Source organism: Nasonia vitripennis, chromosome 1 (genome assembly GCF_009193385.2).
Source record: "Nasonia vitripennis strain AsymCx chromosome 1, Nvit_psr_1.1, whole genome shotgun sequence".
Lineage (NCBI taxonomy): Eukaryota > Metazoa > Arthropoda > Insecta > Hymenoptera > Pteromalidae > Nasonia > Nasonia vitripennis.
In genome coordinates this window covers 34634477-34658790 of record NC_045757.1, presented here as the reverse complement: position 1 = coordinate 34658790, position 24314 = coordinate 34634477, and the positions used below count along the sequence as shown (strand labels likewise).

At 45.8% G+C, this 24314-nt stretch overlaps 1 protein-coding gene across 12 annotated transcripts in view; it reads right to left on the bottom strand.

Moving 5' to 3' along the window:
- LOC100123168 (neuronal PAS domain-containing protein 2) overlaps window positions 1-24314 on the bottom strand; it is a 40012-nt gene that overhangs the window by 14102 nt on the left and 1596 nt on the right. For 3 of the 12 annotated variants that reach the window (XM_008217177.4, XM_031933719.2, XM_031933720.2), the window contains exon 1: window positions 7917-9885. In XM_008217177.4, coding sequence (XP_008215399.2) covers window positions 7917-8227 — 311 coding nt within the window. In that variant the 5' untranslated portion in view covers window positions 8228-9885. Of the gene's footprint in view, window positions 1-7916; window positions 9886-11584; window positions 11653-16138; window positions 16248-23484; window positions 23825-23889; window positions 24213-24314 lie in introns of those variants that run through there. The other 9 variants (XM_032596026.1, XM_008217176.4, XM_008217175.4 and 6 more) reach the window with 8 other exon arrangements.

Below are 24314 nucleotides of genomic sequence, written 5' to 3'. Positions count from 1 at the left end.
TGCAAGCGAATATATTTTTTTTTCCACTTATATATTTCGGTGGTCGATATCGGGAGGGAGGATGACCAACCGCGAAATTTAGCGGGAGATTATTTCGTTGTTGTTTACCATCAGCTTGGCGGCAGCGAATTTTCGACGATGACACTTGTTTTTTCACGCAGCGCATCAGATTAAATCGCGAGTTTCCAACCGGGGCTCCTCTCTCGTGATGAGTCACTTGTACCAATAATAGTAAGATAATTCACAACATAAACTCTCTCGCCTATGCCGCCGCCGCGAGCAGCTGATGTTATCGGCCTCGAGCAGAGAGAGAGAAAGAGAGAGAGAGAGAGAGAGAGAGAGAGAGAGAGAGAGAACCTTAAAGAGTTCGTGTAGCCGCTCTGCTATCAGGCCCCGAGAGTTTCGCGTATTATATACTGTACATACACATACTCGAGAGAGTGATGGTTTCGTAATTTTCTCACGATTGAATTTTCCTCCTCCAGCGCTTACCTAACGCCAAGTGGCTTCTGCACTCGAGAAAAAAGAATTTGTTTCGCGAGTATAAGCGCAAAGATCGTTATCGCGGCTGTAATCAAACAAGAGCGCGCGTAGAACACGACAATTCGTTATCGCGCGCTGAGATCGCCGATAGATTTTCAAGAATTTCAATCACGCTGCTGAACCAGCGCCTCGTTTACGTAAGGTTAATACACGCACTACTTATATTCGGTGCGTGAAACATAATAAATTCGAGTCATAGGTCAACATACTGTGTATATCTGTTTTTTTTTTTTCGTGCATCTCGCCGCGGCTCTACTCCCTTGGTATATCACACTGCAGAAGACACAAGGGGGGAGAAAGGAGAGGGTTGCCGGAAGGTGACCTTGGCGGATATCGCTGTCCTCTCCCTCCGGTATTTTTTGCCGTCCTTTTTCTCTCTTTCGCTCGCCGCCGCCGCGACTTCGCTGTCTATAGATATACACAGGCGGGGCCGTTTGTTTTATATGAGGGAGAGAGAGAGAGGCGTCGGGTGCAGCCGGGCCAAATGAAACGCGAATTCCGCCGTGATGGAGCAGCTTTAGCAATTGCTCTCGACTCTTTCGGACTCGTCGTCGTCGGAGAGATGATATTTTTCTACGCTGCGGACGAGAATGTTAAGAGAGGATTTATCGCTTGACAACGACTCTGGGTTGTATCTCTCCCCGACGACGGCGAATGCAAATATAACGGAGGTTGTTTCGGCCTCGCCATCGAGTTGAGAATTCAAATTTCGCGCCAGAAATTTTTGCGAATTGAGACCCGTTCACCCCCTGCTTTCGAGTGTCGTTTAAATGAAGTCTCGAAGTCAAGTGCGAGCTCAAACAGCCCGACTAAATTTGGTCTTCGAACGTCCCTTAAATTATCGAAAATCAGCTGTACATACAGCGCAGTAGCACGCGAAGTACATAAAGAAAGTCGACGGGGTGTATGTGTGTGTGTGTGTGTAACCGGGCCGTAAAAAGCAGACAGACCACTTTCTCTCCCCGACGTCGGTACAAGCACACTTCATCGGGAAAGAAAGGCGGGAGCGACGTTGCATAAAGCTGTGTATAAGCGAGGCAGAGGATATAGGATTTCTCTGTCTTCAAATTGCTTTTTAAAACGAAAAAAATGTTGAAGAAGACGCGAAGCATCGCAGCGGTTATAGGAACAATGGAAAGTTCCGGGATGTAACAACGCCGCCGTGGAATCGCTCGCGGAGTTTTATTATTGGCCGATGATGCAGTAGTGTACATATACATTCGAAAACTTTCGCAAAGAGAGAAGAGGAAGATATGGAAGAATAACAATAATCCGCTGCTGCTGCTGCTGCTGCTGCACGAGGGCGAATCATTTCTCTCGATAGCGTCTCTTTGTATAAATATAAAAACAGCTAAATAGGCGGTGGTCGTTATTTTCGTTTCGCGAGAAAAATAATAATACGCACGTGTGTGCTGCGTGTATTAAACATTCCCGCGTTTGTATGTGTACTTTTGGCAGAAATCCGACCATTACCCCGAAGCGTATAAGTCCCCTTGACGTCCGAGCAATGTTTACCAAAGACGGCGGCTCTCTTTTCGAAGAAGAAGAGGCTGCGCGACGACGTCGATGCGAAATTAGGCTACTTATATCCGCGCGCGCAATCAGTTGGTTTTCTTTTCAGCCCCGGCTTAAAATGCCGCGTAACTACCTCTAAGTGGACTCGCCCCCCCTGTATACACCACCTTCTCTCCTTCTCTTTCTCTCTCTCTCTCTCTCTCTCTCTCTCTCTCTCTCTCTCTCGCTCCCGTAATGATCCTGCGACGTCTAGTTTGCTTGCCACTGGTTATTCTCGCGTGCGCATGCAATTTCCTTTCGCCTACTCTCCTCCCCCCCCCTCTCACTCTTCTTGTTTACCGTTTTAACGCTGTGTACTGCCGGCGCACGGGAGGATTTCAGGTAGTTCTTAAAATATTGTTCGCTCTCGGTGCACCGTGGGCTTGTATACGTATACGTTGGCGTGTATTTGCGTGGGTTCACGAGAGAGAGAGAGAGAGAGAGTGACTGATCGATAATGCGCCGCTGTAAACGTTTTCCGCGCGCGACTCGTTATCCCTCGAGAGCTTTTTACTCCGTAAATAGTGTGCTGATAATGGGGAAAAATCGAGGACCTTTATTGCGTTGCCTTTTTTTTTTAAATTTGGCGCCGTATTCAACTGAAACAATGCCGAATTGATAAGAGCCGAAACGATAACAAAAGCCGTATTTTGATTGATTTGAAAGAAAAAGCAACACACGATACGGGCTAATCAGGCCACAAACGAGATGCATCGAGGTCCCCCCAAACGATGTGAAAACTCGCGCAACAGTCGAGAAAGAGAGACAATAGGGGATAACGCACGAGTCGATCGTGAGGCGGCAGCAGCGGCGACGTCAATGATAGAAAAAAAAGGTTACAAAGATTTTAATCACAAAGCATTTGCGCGCGCGCGAGCGGCGTTTCAAGGGTGTTTGCGCTTAATCGAAACGAAAGAATCACCTCGTCACATGAATAACCAACGTCGCTTTATTTCATTCTTTCTTTTTTTTTTCTTTTTTTCAAGTTCGGATCTATCACTTCACTCGCGCGACACTGTATACGACGGCCGCTCTCGAGAGGATGGGATTTTCCGCGCAAATATGTATACCAATTTCCTCTCGTCCACGACCTTCGCTCTTTCCCACAAACAATATAAACGAATCTCTCTCTCTCTCTCACGATCAGGATTAAATAATTTATTCTCCTCTAAAGCTTCGCGAGAGATCTGCAAGGGATTAGCCGAGACCGACGAGAGATGAATTAACACCGGCGAGTGAAAAGTAGATTTTTCATGGCCACACGCGCGAGTGTTCTCTCTCTCTCTCTCTCTCTCTCCCAGAAAAACTCCGGTGAATCCACGCACACACTGCAGAGGCGCGAAGGCCACAAGTGCGCCGCGATATTATATAGACAGCTGCCGTCTTCTGAGGTCAAACGTGTAGAGCAAAAAAAAATTTTGTTTTCCTCTCTCTTTACTCCGACGCGTAACACGCAGAGACAGAGATATTCGGTGATGGGTGTTTAGCGATGACTCGAGCACCGAATCGCCATCTCGCGGACGTCGTGTATAAGGGGGAGCGACGAACTGCAGGCGGGGAATTCTCTCTCTCTCTCTCTCTTCTGGATTTCGGCAACGACGACTGGATTTAACTTGCAGATTCGCGGCTCTCTTCCACTTGACTTTCAGATTCTTTGCGCGATCAATTTTTATTACCGAAATGTCGAGTTATTTGGACAAGTGCGCCGAGGCGGCCCCGCGAATAAGCTCAGAGCCAACTGTATGAAACTTAATGTATGTATACGTCCAAACTTATTGCAACTCACGGACTCTCATGAGGAAAGCGGAAAATCCTTCGACTCGTGACTGGCAAAGGTTCGCGTGTGGCGTCTTCTTACGTAAATCTGTTGATGCGTCGGCGGAATAGCGAAAAATCGCTTCTACTCTGTCGCTCATCAATTCTTCAGCGGCGAAGCGAGACGACATCCTTTTTCTCCCAAACAGTCGCGCCTCAGCGAATTCCTAAACGAAGCTCATCTTCCGGGCTATACGCTACGAATATAGAGAGAAAACCGAGCTTTATTCGTCTAGACGAGATACAGCCGAAGCACGTCTCTAAATATTTAGCCGCGAGACGCTACACAGACGCGGCATACACAACGCGGAAACCATCGTATCGAGATGATATGAAAGAGGGAGAACGTGATATGTATACCAACCGCAGCAACTCTTCCCTCCTTACGTGATGCGGTATTCCGAGAAGATATCGAGGTGAATTTCAGTAGGTACAGGAGTTTATAAACTCGCTCTCGAATGTCGGACGGCTGTACATAGCGGACATCCGAAACTGGAGTTTGCGCTGACACTATCACACGATAGTGACGGGCCTCCGCGAGCGATCGTCAATGAAAGAGCGAAAAGAAGCGCGTCTCGTAGGAATCCGGAGATATACACTCGAGGAAAGCTCGAGGAGAAGGCGTGTCAGCGTTTTTGCCCCGGCGCAGCGTCAGCATGTATGTGCGCAGAGTTATATACGTGCGAATTATAATCTATATGTCGTCGGTTTATGCGGCTGTAACGAAAAAGGAGGACAGATCGTCTTGTCGAATTTTTTTTTTTTTTTTTTTTTTAAATAGATAAAATTACGTTCTTTCATTCGACATTCCGGTCAGGTACAACAGCTCTTCGCTATATATACATCGATTGCCGCTTATGTAGCTAATACAGAAGCTGCTGCTGCTGGCAGTTTGAACTTTTCCGAGTTTTTCAACATCATTTCTTCGTCGGCGGCAGCGGCAGCTGCGTTATATAATTAAACTTCGAACCAGAGCGAAGCTTACTCGAGCTTCTCGTTGCTCGCGGAATACCAATTGGCCGTGGAGTATACGATATCTACCATGGTGCGGTGTAAATCTTTTTAATTAGGGCGTTTCCAAGTTTAAAGAGAGAGAAACAATGCGAAAGCGAGAGCTGTTATATATTATCGCGAGAAAACACGAGAGAGCTTCGATCGAGATTTCGAAATTCAATTTCCCGGGGGCAAATGTTTGCTCGAGGTGTATAACCAGGCGGAATATTAATCGAAGATATTAATTTGCAATCTCGAGTCGTTACTTGTAACACCTAACGCCCCGAGACCACGAGATCCTGTTATATCCGCGCGTGACGCAGAGCCGCGAGGGCAAAGCACCTGCTCCGATGTGTATACACACATACGCGTTACAGCATATCGGAACTCACTGTATATAGTGTAGTATGTTTATGTGTGCGTGTGTGTGTGTATATATATATATATATATATAACGCAGGGCGTGGAACAATCGAGAGGCTGCGTGGCGACTCCCTCGGCGTAGGTAAAGTTCAAGGTCACGTTACGCAAAGAGAGAGAGAGAGAGAGATGCAGAGCTTAACGCACCGCGTATATCGGGCCAATCAATCGCTACGTTTTTTTTTCACGCTTTCGGGCTATTAATATAAGCCGCGGTGAATCGTGGCCGACGCTCGCGGTTATATGCTAATCCGAAAAATCGTGGAATTTTTTGTTTTACAAATACACAAATGTCGTCAGCACCCGAGAGAGTCGACCATAACAGAATCGTTGCTGCTGCTGATGATGATGATGATGATGATGATGTGGTGAGGCAACGCGTTCACCGTATAACAATGTAACAAAGAGCGATATGCGCACTTGTGCAAACGCTGCTGTATAATGTCAATAGAGGGAAAAGTCATTGTAATGTCTCGACGCGATTTTCCGTACAATATATTATATCGACGCGCATATCGGCTATTATTAAAAGCCGCTCGATCGCGCGTCCCTATAAATTCGATATAAGCGATCTCGCGACATTGAAATCGCCGCTGCTATATATATATCCGGCTCGAAAAATAGAAGCGCGACTTTATATCGATTATCGTCGATTTTTTCGGCACTGCCCAGCACACACACACACACACACACACACACACACACACACACATCATGCATATGCATCGCGAGGGAAGACAAAACGCTCTGAATAAGTGATATAGCGAGCAGAGAGTGTGATCGGGACAGGTCCCGAGCGCGCGCGCGCGCGCTATGTGCTATATAATACTCTCGTGACGTCAAGCGCAACTGTTTTGACGCACATTTTTTTTTACCCCCTCTGTATAATACGGTATACACACAGACGTTTTGACTTTTGTTTACGAAGCATCGCACGACGCGAGCCTAATAGTATATTCTTCGCTGGAAGAGAATGCGATGCTGCTGCTGGAGAAATACACCCACGCGGCTTTAATTTATTTTTTTTTATTTTCTTTGATACGTTTATAGTGTGAATGCGGAGGAGGGTTCTCGAAGACACTTTATTTCAAGGATAAAGAAAGTGTGAACACGTCGCGTTGTTGTATACTTTCGCAAGAAAGTTTGGACTTTTTCGGTTCAAGTATTCATTCGAAAATTTTCAATATGCACGTATAACGATTTTTACATTCGGAAGTTTCGATAATTGCCGCGCTCGCGCGAGAGGCCTTGGTGTCGAACTTCTTCGCGAGTATATAATATCGACGAATTTTCCAGAGCACGATCTAATGTATAACCCACGCGCGCACACACACACACACACACACACACACATAACTCGAAAGAGAGCGATTATTATTCAAGGGCAGCGCAAACAAGTGTCTCTTTAATCTGGCTCTCGCTCGGCTTTAAAAAGGAGGCACGTATAGCCGTGGAATTCACATCGGCCGCGTCCCGTAACCGCAAAACAAGACGCTCTGCGACATCGGCGAAACCGGCTCTTCGAGAGATCCTACGCTGTAAAAAGCAGTCAATTGGGACATTCACTCGCGACATCGAATGAATAAGCTCGGAGATCGGTTCTCTGCCCAGTGTGAAAATGTGTGACGCTGGTTCGAGAGTGCAACTGGACTGGCACACGAAAATAGAAAGTGACGACTAGCGCCAAATATTTATAATACAGCTCTTTCGGGCCCCTTCGCGAGGCTCTACTCTTCCAAGGCTTTGTCCGCAGTTCGGAATTGACGGGGAAAATTCGCTATGAATAGCTAATTCGTCTTTTGCTGGAATAGCCGCCTCCGAAAATCGGATATTTTCTCGGAAAGCCTCGAGAGAGAATATTACACAGCGTAGAAGCGCGTCACGTGTGCTGCTGCGCAGCTAAAAGCACCCGACCTCCCTCAACGCGTGCTGAAGTTGTGACGACGAACGAAGCGCGAAGGTGTGGGAAGAGAGAAAGAAACTACGATACACGTTGGTATACCGGCCGGCTTGGGACATGTTGCACACCGTGTTTTTTTCTTTTCTGGGTCACGTCGACGATCCTTGTATAAGTATATGCATGAGAGAGAATAATGTGCTTTTCAGGAAATTTTCGCGAGGCGATGGATAAACGTTGCTTTTGGAGTCGTGAAAAATAGCCAATATAAAGCATAGGCGTGAGCAGCGCGCTCGTGACCGAAAGCCCGCGATGACAGAACGTTCGATTGTCAATGCGTAAACAAGTCGCTTCATGCTCGAGCATTACTCTCGAGAGAATATCGTGTGTAGCTTTTCGCTAAAACGTATGTAGCGTTTTTCGAGTGTCGGGTTCGATTAAGCGCCTTACGTCTCTGACATGTCTGCAATAGGGGGGAACTCGTTCCTTTTATCTTTTCCTTGTGCCGCGTCGACGTACACGTATACACAATGTATACCAGTCGCATACAGGTGTCCCGACGCGCGCGACTATATGCGATATATATATATGGCACATTTATGCGCAATAATAGCCCCTCGCACACCACTTTTTGAATGAGCGACGAAACCAAAAAAAAATTCTGTATATTCGCTTTCCCAATGGCCAAACTAACCTCGAGTGCGCGGCAACGTCCATCATGACGACACTGTTCATCCCACTGCACTGCTGTTGCTGTTGGGGCTGTGATTGTTGCACCTGCGGAGGCGGGACAATCGGATGCTGCTGCTGCGAAAACTGCATCCTGTTGTCTCCGCAAACTTGCTGCTGCTGCTGCTGATGATGATGATGATGATGATGATGATGATGTTGTTGTTCCTGCTGCTGTTGCTGATACTGAATCTGCTGTATTTGACGCATCCTGTATATCGCCTGGTGCTGCGCCATTCCTTGCAAGTACTGCTCCTGAATGTCTGGCTGCCACATGACTCGTGGGAGAGACACGAAGCTTCTCTATGGCTCTTCTAGCCGACTAACTTTCCACCTCACCATCCGGTGATGCATCGTCTTGCTCCATGTGTGATGGCTTCATTTATTTACCCTTAAGTTTTTTTAGCGTCTACGAAAGTTCAATGCCGCACCGATCGCACAGCGGTTACGTTCTCCTGCTACTACACTGGTGTAACGTGTAATGTAATGATAATACACGAGACACAACACACGGTTACACGTACACACACACACAGACACTCGCGCACAGTTACGTAGAAGAGTTTATGTTATATAGTCCAGCAGGCTGCTGGTTGTTTGTCACATTAAAATTAGCCTCGCTGTGCCCCGCTCTCTCTCTCTCTCTCTTTCTCTCTCACTCGCGGGCTAATCTCGCGCGGCCGATCGTGAGCCCGGAGACAGATAAAGCCACTTTATCTGGGCTTCGAGGCTACGGCAAACAGCCATTCAACACTTTGACATTACGGGAGAGAGCTACTGCTGCTGCTGCTGCTGCTGCTGGATTTTTCGACGATAAAAATCGATGGTAATATTCTTCTCCGAGACGTCTATACTTATCCAAATATAACCGATTTTCTCTCCGAGAAAGATTCCGACTTTTTCGAGAGTGAGAGAGAGAGAGATAGAGAGGAAGGGAGGGAGGGAGAGCCTCTGGCTTATCGCCAGTGTGTATTTTTATTCCCAGTTGACGACGAGGGCGACGTATTATACGGCTCTCTTATCAGCGGACTCTGCCGAATTGCACACCTTAGGTCGCTCGCGTCACAAGCTCGAGAGCAATAAAAATCGTTATACCATACTGCAGCAGTGCCGATTTTTCCAACGGCACAAAGCATATACGCGTATTACAGTTCAGTCCAGTGCGCGCGCGCGTGTGTGTGTGTGTGTCTTTGAGGTCAACGTTCGATATGTAACACTACTATTTCATATATATGTAGCACACACAGAGTCACGTATACAGAGTATGCGCGAGTATCTCTTCTTCTTATCACAAACGAAGAAGCGAGTCTCTCTCGCTCCCCGCGCGGCTCTTCGTCGAACGCCTCGAGGATTACGTTCCCTACTCTCGGTCTCTCACTCGAGAGAGGCGGAAGGGTTCCTTGTCCTCTTCTTTGTCCAGCGAAGACCGGCTTATCTGAAGCTCACCAGAGAGTCTATACTGCATTTATCTCCGAACGCTCCAGTGCGCGCTACATCCGGCGGTAAGATTTGTAGCGGCACTTGTTGCTCGAATTCACGCACTCGTAGCACTGCTGTGACTTTTCGACGGAGAAGAATTTTCTGTTTTTATCGTTTTTCTTTTTTTATCCGGAAAATTCACGCTCACACACACGCCACCCAGTAGAAACAGCTGTGCCTCAGCTCCCGCACTGCACGCGCGCCACGAAATCCGCAAAACAGCATGTGTATGCACGACTCCGGATTAGTACCTGTGTATGATAGACGGAGAGACTGAGAGAGAGAGGGCTAGATGGCTATGTGTGTTGTATGGAACAGACGGTGGCGGCAGCACCCGCGCGCGAGCGGCAACGGGGTGTGTTGGTGTCGTGACGCTCGCTTGCGGACTGATGGCTCGCCCGGCTGCTGCTGCTGCTCTGCTGTGTGCCGGGCCGAGCGCGCGAACGCGCGAGATCAGCCGCGCATAGGCCCTCCCTCCCTCCCCCCCCCCTCCTGCTCCTCCTTCACGCGGCTTTTATACTTCGCAGGTCGTCGCTGCGTGCCGGGCGCTGAATATATATATATATATATATATATATATATATATATATATAGTCCTCCTTGGGAGGTGGCTCTCTGCTATGTATATGTGTTTGCCAGCTTTTGAGAAAAGCCGACCGCTTGACGATTTTTTTCGTTTTTTGTTTGGTAGTTATTGGATTGGGCTTTAGGAGGGGTCATGTGAGATAACGCCATCTTGGGGGGAGGTGAATGGATATAACTCACTTTTGACATTTGAGAAGGTTTTTTTGAAAAGGCTTATTTGATAAGCACACGAAATGAGAAACAAATATTGGGTCGTGTTGCTATACGAAGAGTAACCGAGTTTTCATCAAATTAAAAGCAGGAATTATCTTGCCTATATACGGAGTATAATACATCAGAGAAGAGAAAATAATTAAATATCTCGCTCGCAAACAGTGCTTTCTTGCAATTAGCAAAATAACGTCTCGAGGGAGGGATCACTCTTTTTAATAAATCTATAAAACCAAACCAATATATGTATATAGTGTCGCGAATCGAAGGAAAAATTCGCGTCGTCGCCAATACGCGAAGAGCCACATAAATGCTACATATGTTTCCGTTGGTTCGAGAGCTGAAACTACGTTGCATAAACTATGTTTAGAATCAATTCGCTCTACGCGTTTATCTGCTAATGTCGCTTGTTTTCAGTGTAAATACATTTAGAAACAGTGTCGTCGAGCGCACTTGCCACATCTCTCGAGAGCGCGAACTTTTATCAGATTACAATCTTATTATTGCAATTTTCATTATGTAATAAGCCATATATCTACATATAATTCATTCGATTCGATCTTAAGTTTCTACGTGCAATTTTATGCTAATTTCGCTATTGTTCTGCTCTGTTATTCACGCGGTTGCGAATAAAAATTTTAATCAATCTAATGCACTTGACTAAACTTTATTGGATATAAGAGATGAGTGTAATAAAAAAGCGCCAAACGTTATTCGAGCAATTGGATTCGTCCGTGTGCGCGCGGTTGGTTTTGTCTTTGCGCTAAAGCTGAACGAACGAACGAGAGAGAGAGAGAGAGAGAGCGCCCGAAACGAGAGAGAATTGTGATAAAAACGCGATGTCTGATAAGACCGCGCTTATAATTTATCACCCGTATAATTTTAAATTTGCAGGATGTTTATTTCTGCGGTTTTTCTGTTATTCACTTGCTTGTTAACTACTGCAAGAAAACAAGCCACGGTGACGACACGTGCTTTATTATCCTCGAAGTATATTTGCAAAATCTCTATACGGTCTGCACGTGTGTACTCACAAATGATAAAAAAAAAAAATTAACTACGACTTTATAATACCTGTGCAAGATTTGACATTTACGGCATGCAAACGCTGATTATTTAAAGTCCACATGCGTTCTATACAGGTGACTGTACGATATATCGAATAAGTTCGGTTAACAAAGGCTATCGACTCATCTTTATGTTCGATTTGTCGATGCTATCTGATCGATAAATTCACGCGTATCATTGTAAGGACAAAAAGTCGCAAACAGAATATTGTTTGTTGCATAGAAATATACGCGACATTATCGTTGCGGCATATTTCGTTTGACGAATAAGAGTCAGAGGAAAAATGCTTACCCATAGGATGACAATTGCGGCCCCGAGGAGCTGGCGCCCGAATCATCGTCGTCGTCCTTCATTGCTTACTGAAAAGAAAACAATAATAAACGGTTAATTACTTGCAGCTAATTGATCGTTTACATAAAATAAGATGTATGCAAGGAACGATTAATAATATGCTTCGCATAATTGAGCGTTATCCATTCGCTTATAGATATAGATAAAACTTTCATGATATGCGAAAGGGTATGCAATATCTTATTGCAAGTACTCCATATAACGGCTACAATATTAATGGGTCGTATAGTCGTCGCACTTGTTGCAGCCTCAATAAACACACATCATATCAGCTCTATTCCAAAAGTCATAAAGAAATCACAAGACGCGCAACCCTCTATTAATAAATCTCTATACTTATTTTTTGTCATCCATATCCAGCCTTGCATTTTTTAACCCGGCAATTTGATGACTCGAATTCCGAGAATAATAAAGAAAAAACACAACGCAGTCGCTTCGAAAATGTACACACACTGTGTGCGCTAGATTTTCAGCCATACATTCTATATTTATAATGCAATGAACGCGCTGTGGTGCAGTTTAAAACGTGGCATCGATTTTGCGTTAGTATACGCCCGCATGCAGTTATGCTGTTTTGCTTTTGAAGGCCTTTTCGAACTGTCTCCCCGCGTTTAAACAAGAGAACACGCGTGTGTGTATACAACGCTGACCTATAACTCTAACGCACTATTCGCTAAAAGGCACTTATTGCATTATCGATGCAGCCTGTCGTGTTGCGGCACGCAGCCTCTATACGTCATATTCCCCATATCGAAAATTACGGCTAAAGTCCGCACGTAACTTTCCTCTCCGCAATAACGTTAGATAATTCGAAGCGGAAATGCATTTTTCGCTGCGAGTAGGAAAAATATTTCAATCTCGATAACACAGCTATCGCACTTTGTACGCAATTTCTAATCTGGGAAATTGTTACATTTTATGTACTCTGCAGTAGCTTCGCGCGTGCGTGAAGTGTCTCTCTATACACGCACGCGAAAGTCAAAGTCACGGTCTCTCGTCGCTCGCTCTTGAGTAATCACACTTTTCAAGCGAATAGGTATACAACGCAGTAACTTTGCATCATTCCACGGGCAAAAATGACGATAAGTAAGGAAGATTGAAGACTACCTGTCTTGAATAACGCGATGATTTTTGCATTTTAGCTTTGTTATAACTGCACATCGCGTGCTTTCCATTGCTATTCATTATTTTTTTACGTAAGTCAAGAGGGAGGGATTTGCTAATTACGACAACGAAAGCAAGAATCGTTCAATTTGTTAAACCAAATATACACACATGCTTCATCGATAAGAACTATACAACGTCATTAACTAGCTGATTAGGATCTTGAACGGCTAGTTGCGTCCTCCATTGTAATAAGTCAATCGAGAGTTGCGGACGGAATCGAAAAGTCAAAGGCGTTTTCGGGGGGCTTTTTAACTTTTTCATCTTGTTTTTTATGCTGATAAATTCAAAATGTCGATGAACAACAGTTTATTGCACAGATCGTACAGCTTTGCAATTGAAAATAGAAGCATATTTTCGTATAAGGATATAAAAGTAGAGGAAAAGTCTTCAATCCGAACAAAAACCAGAAGCAAAATTACGAGCGAATGAAAATGCAGCAGAAAATTAGTCGATGATCTTAGACTTTTCCATCAATTGCAATTTCGTCGTTTACATCCTGCTACTAAACTACTAATTGCTCATCTCCGAAGCATTCATTCTTGATGATTTCTTTCAGACTAAAATTTTTTATTGGAAATATCTTTCAACTTTTTTCAGGTACAAAAAATCATAACATGCGCAGTAAAGAAGTCATCTGTTTTAATTTTACTTTCCGTGATATAATAAACATCAAAAAATATATCAAGTTGTACGCTTCTGAGAAAACCTTGTTCTTGTTCTGTATAGGACACGCAGAAGACTAGAAATATCCTTATTATGTACCACTTTTTCCCCCAGATGTTTACATTTATATCAAAACTTTATTAAGTTCTACTTACACACTAGACAGACGAAGGATGTTGCATATGAACTTATCCTGCATGAGTAAATGTGACAATACCCTCAGCTACCAGACTGGCTGGTGACTGACTATCAGCTCATTATATTAGCCAGTCATAATCACAAATAATTGTCTGCAGCGATAGGTTATTATGATAATTGTCGAAATCCCTCTTTATCGAGGAGTCAAAAAAGTTATCGACGCATTGTATAAAAATAAACTTTTCTCCCGCGCAATTCATCCAGAATTTTCATCAGCAACAGAAGATGCACAATATAACTTTCAAAACAAATCTCCTCGAAATTTGCATTAAAGCTGGCTACTCGAGACTTCGTAGCGCGAGAAAAAGGAATGTCCAGCGAAGAGTCGATAACGCAGATTCCCTGCCGTATACAGAATTCTTTCGCCGGTTCGCCTTCGCGTTTACGCACACACACTCTTCCGAGCGAAAATCGAGCTTCAGGTAGGTCTGTACTGTTGACATATATATGATGTGTACTTTCTACCTCGTGCGCCGTCTCGGTCGTTGACACCCCTGTCGCTTATTGCACTATCTTAAAGTCGAGATATATTTTTCATTCGCTTTCTCTTCGTCTCTCTGTCTGCCATCTTATCGTGGTATTATACTACACACATAAGAAGCGAGAACAGCTCGTGGAATCCTTCATTATCGAGACGTGCATATTTCGACGACTCGATCTGTTTTTTTGATCCGCCCGGTCGGCCGTTTTTTAATAGGCCAGATAAGCTGGCTTTCTCTCTTTCTCGTCGGCCTTGGGCCAAACGAACACACAAGCGAGCTACTATGCATTTCGATAAAAGGATTCGTACGCGCGTATGCGTACAGATATGGATGTGTGTGAAGACGATCGACGACGATCCGGTATTTTTGGATGTGTTGTATACATCTTGTTATTCTACTACTCTCTTCATGTATATGCAGAATACGCGGCGATGCGTCTTTATCTTATCGGTTACGGCTCCGAAATTACATTTCGGATCGAAAAGCCGACGTGTATTGCAGCGCGGCTCTTCGTCGTCGTGGCCTCGAAGATAAGAGAATTATATAAAAATTCTTTTTTTTCTCATCACCGCGGAGCGCACATATAATTATTCGTGAGTGTGTGTGTGTGTGTGTGCAAAAGAGAGAAAGGCCCGATCGTTGATTTTTTTCTCTCTTTCTCAAGATTCAGCGATGCAGAGCTGCGACACACATACGCGAGAAAAAATTTCACCGATATTGTCTTTTTCTTTCATAAATCGGCAATTTTTTTTATATTCGCCATCAATCCCGATCGCCTTGTTTTAACAGACTGTGTTTGTGTGCGTGAGAGAGAAGCAAAAGTGGGACACAAAAACAAAACTATTAGGGATCGGAGGATATGGCTTCTCTTTTCTCTCTCTCTCTCTCTCTCTCTCTCTCTCTCTCGCTCCTTTCGCCGGGGGGATATATATCTCGAATACATAATTACTTTTTTCCGAGCGCGGCAAAAAGGAGCAGGTCACTCCAGAGTGAGCGAACCGGATACCTAGATACTCTTTCCAAACAAAAGAGATATCGGCTGTATAGGAATGCTAAACTGCCTTGTTAATTAACGCTTCTTTTTTTTCTTTTTGTTTTACGCCGATCTATGCGCAATGTATTTTTGACTCTAGAATAATCCTTATACGCGGGGTGGAGACTTCTTCTTCCATATAAAAGATATACCTTTTGCGTTCGCACTTACGCAATATCACCAGAGAGAGAGAGAGAGAGAGAGAGAGAGAGAGAGAGAGAGAGAGAGAGAGAGAGAGAGAGAGAGAGAGAGAGAAGCAACGAAACGCAGCGGCGGTTACGTAATCCGCGCACAATCGCTGTGGATTTGTCGTGATCGGAGAAACATCGTATGTTCGAGCTGAAAAAGAAAAAATCGCGCGAGAGGCCGATCAACTTTCGTAAAAGTCGGAATCGAGCGCGGCCCTCAGGGCGAGTTTTTCAGCCCGGACGAGAGAACCCGTTGTTTTATATACAGCTTCTGTCGCGACGATAACGGGATGAGTATTTTTTTTTACTAATTCTCATCTTCTCTGCAAACATATTGAAAAAAAGTAAATCCTTCGTTTTTGAAAAAAATATATAAATACACCGCGTGTGCAATAATATAATTAATTATCGCGAGGCGAATCGGTCGAAAAAATATACGTTCTCTCTTTCTCTCTCTGTCTCAGTGTTATGATAGCTTTTATCTGCGGAGGCTCCTGATAAAGCGCTAATCAGCGAGAGCGAATTGTGAAAATTATGTGGGGTTTTTTTTTCGCTCGATCTCCCACTCTCGACAGCTTACACATACACTCCTCGTCACGGAAAAGACATCATTGTATCAGAAGCTCGCTGTGTACACAACTCTTATCGCGAGAAATTTTCTCTTGGTTACAACGTATAAATGTGCACCAAGAGTAGCGACGAGATAGAGAGCGATAAGGGAAAATCGCGAGATTCGCTTAACTATAATATACGACATACGTACGTAGTGTCTCAAGAGATGAACTTTACGTAACACTGCACGAATCATAAATATGGATCTGGTGTGCTGATATTCGTTATAGTTATACTCGACACTTTCTCTTTCGTCCCATTCATTCGCAGAAAACGACCGTCGTTGCAGAATCGCGAACGTTATCTATATAATTATACCGATTAATCACGCACGACGTATATCGAGCAAGAAAATAACAAATAAAAATGGAAGCTCAGTGAAGCCGCGTATAGTAGCTCGCAGAGCCGATCGAAAACTGCAAGTAGCTCAGTTGCGCGATGATGGCGCAGCAGTTTTCGCATTTTTTCTTTCCTTTTTTTGCTACTTTTTGCTGCCCCCCCCCCTCCTATGTTTCTAAGAGCGAAACCTAGAACACAGTATAGAAAGAGGATGAGAGTCAATTAGATAACAAAGTGCACAAGCATCGCCATAATACTCTCAGCTCCGTTGGCGATTTAAGATCGCCGTCGTCGTCTATGATGCTCACCGACTTTAATTATCCACTCGACCATACGTACAGCCATTGTGGTAGGGATGTATGAATTCCAATTACCCGAGCTGCATACAATGTTGTCGTATAGCTATTGTAGACTCGCTATCGGTTCGCTATAGATTGACGCCGCCGCCGGGATTTAATAGCGCTCGTGTATAGCCTATCGTCAAGCGCCGACGTACGACGGGGAGAGGAGTCGACATCGTCGCGGTTTATTTTTAAAAAGTCTCTTAATTATTCATACGGTCATTTGCATTAAGCGATTTCTTTATTTAGACGCGCCCGCTCCCCGCATCCACGCGCGCTCGAAGGATATGAAATTATCGACACTTTCGGATATGCCCGCGGTATTTATTTTCTCAGAGTCGCGACGACGGCCCTCGAGACTCTGCTTCTTCTTTTTTTTTTTCTCCTCGCCAAGAGCGTCACGATGCTAATTACGCAGTTCTGAAGAGGCAAAAACATGGACTTGGTGAATCGATCGAGAGAAAAAAAAAACACATAGTTCTGTATCTTCATTGATAAATAGACGCTTATTTCGCGTAACTCTATAGCCCTCTGATCTCTGGGTGCAAAAATAGAGCGAATTTCTCGCCGAGACGCGACTATTATCGGGGGCTCGTAACAACGATATAATAACGATGATAAGTCGCGGCTAATCTATTTCCCTCCGGTGCTCATTCATCCGTTCGCGATATGCGCGTCGAATACTTTTACTAGACGTATACATACGTATATGTACACACGAAGCCGCACTACGGTTACTATAAATAAGCGGCGGGTATTTATGGAAGGCACACTCGAAATACGCAGCGCTGGGATCTATTCTCGCGGGATTTTTCATTGCGAATACCGCGCGGCCGGCGTCGGGACGAGAGAAAAAAAAGGAGAAGAAAATCCTCCTTGAAATTGCACTCGTGTAATGCGCGGTTGACGATAAAATTTATTAGTGCATGCATACATATATACATTCGCGGTAAATCATCGACGGTAATAGGCGCCTCTCTGGCATGCGCGCGTCGTTGGATTGACTTTCGATCGTCGTTGCGTATAGATATAGGTATAAAAATTCACGCAAAGCCACTCGCGAATTGCATCAGTCGCTGCATACTGTCTTCTGCCTCGATAAATAAAGTGAAAATTTTCCGGAGCCCTCCGAACATCGTCAGTTAAGTATATATAATAATATAGGCATGTACAGCGCGCATATTATCTCCGCACAAGTGAAAGAGGGGAAGAAACGATCGTCGTCAGTGCGGCAGGGTCGGCTAAGTACGCTCGACGTGTTGATATACACTGACACATACACACACGCACACACACACAGCGGTGACCGCACCATCGCATGCGGTATAGCCGAGAGGTCTAAGAATAAATACATGCATCTAGGAGTCGTGTGACTCGCCGGTGCGCTTGACCCAGTTTAATTCTCTTTCTCTCGAGCTCAGTTCCTCTCTCTCTCTCTCTCTCTCTCTCGTATGGTCTGACCACGTCCGCGTCTCTAATTAAATATGCCCGCTCAGAGATGTAATTCGGCTCAACGCTCGGAAAATTCGACTCGAGGTCGAGCCCACTCATGCAATATATGCCCTCGTATATAGCTGGGTATGTACGGTCGAAGTAAATCAGCGAGAATTTTGATTAGCCTGCATGTACAGACGATTCGCATAGACGGAGAGAGAAAAAGACCGGTAAATATTAATGGCGCTGCATGAGCTACGTCGTGGCCTTGCGACTACTTAGCTCAAGAAAGAGAGAGAGAGAGAGAAGCCGGTATATAATATCACTACTTCGTGTAATTTCCTCGCAAAAACGAGCTGCATAGTCGTTGTCAAGGTCTTACATCGTTTCGGCCGATCGATTCCCTCTCTCTCTGCCTCTTACTCGTTGTTACAACCGGTTTTTTTTTCTCTCCCCCCCCCCCCTGTGTATCTCTATCTCTCCGATGCGTATGCGAGTGTGTAAGTATATCACACAACGATCGTTTGTACGATATACGCATGTCTTATACACACGAAAACACAGCGCGCGATTCTAAAAGCAGCCCCAGATTCGAAAATCCGGGCGTATTTTTAGCGGGGAATTGTTTTGACTGCAGAATTTTCACGCGTAACACCTCGCGCGGAAGCTGAGAACGAGAGAATTAGTAAAAAGAGAGAGAGAGAGAGAGAGAGAGGCGACTCCACATGTTAACATACATACACACACACACACACACACACACACACAGTGCAGTAGGAGAGCGAAGGCATAAAAAAGTGTCTCTTGCGTAAGAAAAATACGACGTTGCGCCGGGTGATTTTCGCGGCGTATGTATACACACACACACACACACACACACACATACAATAGCGTATAATGTACACATCAACGTTAGAGAACGAGAGAGAGAGAGGAAAATGAAGACACACACTAAGAGAACAGCCTATCCGTCGCTCTCTGGAATTATCATACTCGGCGCCGATAAGCCGGCAGCGCCGCGCGCCTCGACTTTGTACAACTCTGCCTGTTGACCCACTAGCTGCTACTTGATACTATGATGTGTATACTTCAATACTACTCGCGAGAGCGAGCGAGAACGAGCGAACGTTATCGCGAACCGTATACAATCGGAAAAGTACTTGGAAGCGCGAGATATACAGCTGAAAAGTTGCTGCAACTAAAGATTGCTACGAGAGAGAGAGAGAGCTGGCAGAGGTTGATTGTAATTGGAGAGAGAGAGAGAAAAAAAATTGGGGATTCACGATTAAGGAGAAACTGTCGCTGCAGTTTAATCAGAGAAAGCCGGACGACGAGTGTGTCGTTTTTCAGAGCCCGATTTTTTCGGCATCAAAACACACGCACACACGCGCGCACGCAGCTCGCTCGCGTTACGTCAGCTTGAACTCGCGGGGTTCTTCTTCTCTGTAATCGATGAGCTCTTATCGCCTGGCTACAGCGCGATAACTTCGCGCGGCTCGACATTTTCTCGTCCCCGTATGATGAGGATACTTGTGGGTATTTTTGTATTATACTTCGGCCGCGCGCGACTGTTTATTACAAAATTACGTCACCGCGCTCATCTCTAAAAGTCAGCTGCATTGTGTAACGACTACTGCGGTGCAGTAACTTAGCGAGACCGGGATTGATAAAGTAATTACAATGTATTATAAGCGATGCTGTATGAAGAATTCCGGATAGAGACTCGAGAACGCTCGAGCTTAATTATAAACGCTGACTTCGTTCTTCGCTCTTCACAATTCTTCCCCATAGCATCGATTAATTTGTGAGTCTAAAGGCAGTAGTATTTCAAAGTCTCGAGGCGTATACCTACGCTTTCTCGACGCGCTTCGACTTCTTTACTTCCCCGTTTCTCTCTCTCTCTCTCTCTCTCTCTCCCTCGCTTATTTATACAGTGGAACCTTTTCGAAAACTAGTTTCTCAACAAACGTGTCTTCGCTTCTAAAGCGAGAGACGAGTATATAGTCCTGGCTCACGATTCTCTTATTTTATTATAATATGTTGTGTTTTATACGTTATATCGACGTTATACGGGCGATAAAGAGTATATTATTCGCGGATCGAACCGGTCAATTCTATATGCAAGCCTGATATGCTAATGTACCCTACATATGCGTCGATTAACCGCTATGGAATCAAACAAGTATTGGGCGTCTCTTTTTATTAAACGGAAAAATTGAGCTTGGAGGGGCGTATGTTCGAGGCTATCTCTCTGATGTACAGACCCTGATGTGTGCCGTTGACATCGCTCTCGATATACGCATTTCGGCCAGACGACGACGAGTCGTTGACTTTCTATATACTTATAATACAGCATCGCGTCGTCTCGCCCTTCGAAGCCAATTGCCGATCAAAACGCACGAATTAAGATTTGTGACGCTTGTATATCTCACTCATATACGATCGCTGCTGCTGCAACTGGAAAAGTACCAGAAGATTCTGCAGCGGCACAAAAAAAAAATCGCCTACGGAGGCTAGTGAACCCTCGGAAAGTTAAAAATCGCGCGCGCGCGCACAGCTGCTAGTAATTTTAGCGCCAAGTCAAAGTTACTATTATATATGTATACGCCTCTCTCACTCCCTGCGTTTATAATTAAACCCGTGTATCGCACGCGGAGGAATATACTATAGCATAACTTCGCACGCGGCGCTCTCATGCCGCGACCGGACTCGATAGCCTATACGCTATCTCTCTCTGCATGAAGCTTATGGGGGTACATGTGTGCGAGTAGAGCTTGATTCGTGTGTGAAACTTGATACTCGGCATATCGCTGCGATTTTTTTTCTTTTTTCGTGCGTGTGTGTCTTTCTTAGGGAGGATTTCGCTGAGGCTTGTTGTTTTTTTGCTCTTCTCGATGCTGGAGAGCGAAGGGCTGGTTGCGCGTTTTTTGAAGTTTGAGAGATTGAGGTTTGAAAATATTTCGCTCTTCGAAGAACGCGATTAAAAACACTCGACTCGAGATCATCCCCGTGAAGCAACGAATCAAGCTCCAGGCCGCAGAGTGGCACCACCGCACAGAGAGACAGCGCGAAAAAAGCGAAGCAGGTCTGGCTTGCCCCGCGCGGCGCTCTCTGCACGCACCGCGTATACATCACCGAAAAAGTCAAGTGCCTTTGTGTTACTCAAGCGGTACGGTTGTCTACCTTACCGACTTCGCTGCGCTGCCGGAGGAGGAGGTGGAGCATTGACCTCGATATCGAGAGCCGTCTGACCTATATTATATATACCCGCGTCGTCTCCTGATGCGTGTGCGATGCACTGCATTGTCAGGCCCATACGAGGAGAGCACGTGCGCGTTATGTTTTTCAAGCGGGCAGTTCGCCACTTTTCTTTGCTGTCGCGCTGATGAGGGAAAGAGAGAAAGAAGGACAGCTTCGATTACGTCGAGAGAATAAAGAGACTGCGCGCGCGCGGATATCGATTTAATTTCAATTTCGTGATTAACTTTTTATCGATCCTGTCATCTCCGAAAACGAGCGCGCGACTTTTCGGATTGTTTATGTGTCGAGGGACAGCGCTCGCGCGCAGGTATATAGCTGGGATATCACTCTCTGCCCACGACGTTCGATCCCGCACGCATCGAGTTTCCAGTTTAGCGCGAGAGCCGCTCCTCTCTCTCTCTCTCTCCGAAAAATACTCGTTTCTTTTCTTCCAGGTAATTAGTCCCATATGTGTGTGCATGCGTGTGTACAGCTATACGCTACTGCTGTGCTCTCGGACGTATACACACAGGCCAGAGGAGTCCAGTGCGCATAAATAACGGGGCGCACACACATGCGAATGATAATACGCGTACATCTACATACATACATATATAACGCAGTGAGAGAACCCAAGGTCTGTTGTGCGCTTAGCCGCGTTGCATCCGCTCTCTCGCGAACGTATATACGTGAATGAAGAGAACGTGTATGTCGTATACTGCAGAGGGGAGGGGAGAAAAATTCACCGAGAAAGAGAGAGAGAGAGAGAGAGACAAAGGCCTCAAAGGAAAGCTTTCGAGCATTGTCTCTTTCCTTCTTTCTTCCGAGCTTCTGCAGCCGCACACTGCATCAGCGGCATAAAAACCAAGGGAATATTGTGCAGTAGGCCATGGAGAGAGAGAGAGAGAGAGAGAGAGAGAGAGAGAGAGAGAGAGTAGTTGCAGTGCGGGGACAATGCAGCTGCTGCTGATGTAAGGGGGTAGACCCATATAACATTATGCGCCGAAAAAAACTGACCACATACAAAAATCGTCGCGCGGAGAAAGAGGGAACGAAAACTTTTTATCAAGAACGAGCTCACGCGTACACGACGTGAAAAATGTTAAGAGCCGTGTAATGATGGCGCGGAGTAAAAACACTCCATCCGAGAATAATTAGAAGAAAAAAAAACAACAACGACGCTTGCAGCTGGGCTGTGCGCAGAGTGAGAGAGAGAGAGAGAGAGAGAGAGAGAGAGAGAGAGAGAGAGAGAAGGTGCGCAAAACAACAAGGTGTACAGTCGCGAACGTGAAAAAAAAGTAGCATCCGCCCATGTTTATCTAAGCGCTTCGGGGCTCTCTCAAGGTCCCGTCTTCCTGCTGCTGCACACCGCCGTCTTTTCAGCTCTCGTTATATTATAATATATACCTACGTCGAAAACAAAGAGGAAAGTACCACGCGCTGTAAGAAATGCCCCCCCCCCCCTTTGTTTCCGACCCGAGTAAACAAGGAAAATCGATTTTTCGGAGTCTACGCGCACTTGTAGCCCAGTTCGGGCAAAAATTCCGAGACGATTCGACGATGATGATAAGTATCGCGCGAGACGAAAACAACGAGTGTTGTATGCTATATACGAGTAAACAAGGATCGCTATGGGTGGGAGTACGTAGGCGCATCATCGTCGCCCTTGGTCCAGAAAATTGCGGCGCTAATCGCTCCGATTTTCTTCGATAAGACGGGAGCGCGCGCTAGAGAGAAGAGCGAGAGAGGGACACGGAGTCGGGAGTGTATACACTCGAGTTCTTGAAAAACACGGGAGGGACTCTCGAGGGCTGTCCTTGAGAGGAGCCGCCTCAAGAGAGCCTCTATACCGTGAAAAAAGGGAAAGAAATCGATTAACGTCGCGGCGCCGCGTCTCTCTCTCTCTCTTTCCCCCCGCGCGCGGGCGCGATTCGTCGTCGTCGTGCTCGTGTGTGCGCACTTTGCTCAGCTCCTATCTCTCTCTCTCTCTCTGATACCCCAAAAACTTGGAGGTTAGGGATGGTCATGCGCATAAATAACCGCGCCTCGGCGCCTCTCTTTTTCTCTTACATGTATGTACGTACGTATGCGAGGGAGAGATAAAAAAGAGAATACGCGTACAGAGATAGAAGTAGAGACTCACTATTTAATAGCGGCTGCGGACTCGCGGCTGCTTCACTGGGTTGCTGCCAAGTATAGTCTTGCTCCCTCACTCGCGGCTCCTCTTCCTCCTCGTTACCGACCTGCAAGACGGCACTGGGGGGTTTCTTTTGGGCCAAGCCGCGACAATGGCGGCGGCTTCTTCGTCATGAGACGGAGCGGCACATATTATTATACGGCCCGCCTGCCGTCCTGCTTCCGACTGATCACCAGAGCGGGCCGGTGTGTGAAAAGTTCTCTCTACTGTCCCTCTCTCTCTCTCTCTCTTGCTCACACCGTAACGTCCTCGACTCGCGATGTCCCTCCACTACAAGCACACACAACTATGTGTATATATATATATATATATATATATATATATATATATATATGTGTATATAGCACACACTCGCGTATTACAGAGTATGTATGTTACACGATATCGCGAGCGCCGTGCTCTCTTTAAACGCTGCAGGGCCGGATCCACCGATGTTATTTTCTTCACCGATGACGATGATGGCTCTCGCGAACGAGAGACGTCGACCAGACGAGGCTCTTTGTGTGTACTGAATATCGTACGCGACGATAGGTCGTGTATATGCTTGGCTGGTGTGCGTGGTAGGTTGTACTAGAGGCGCGCCGCCGCGCAGGCACTGTTTTTGGAGGCCGCGCACATCAGCGCAGATATGGGAGTCCGACGAAGACGGAGCTATGTAGCGCGTATATAACCGCGAGTGTATGTATAGACCGCCGCGATGGGAGAGATATAGCACATCAACGGCGCCGATGCGAGAGAGTTGCGCGGCGGCGGCGGCGGCGGCGGCGTTGTTGTCT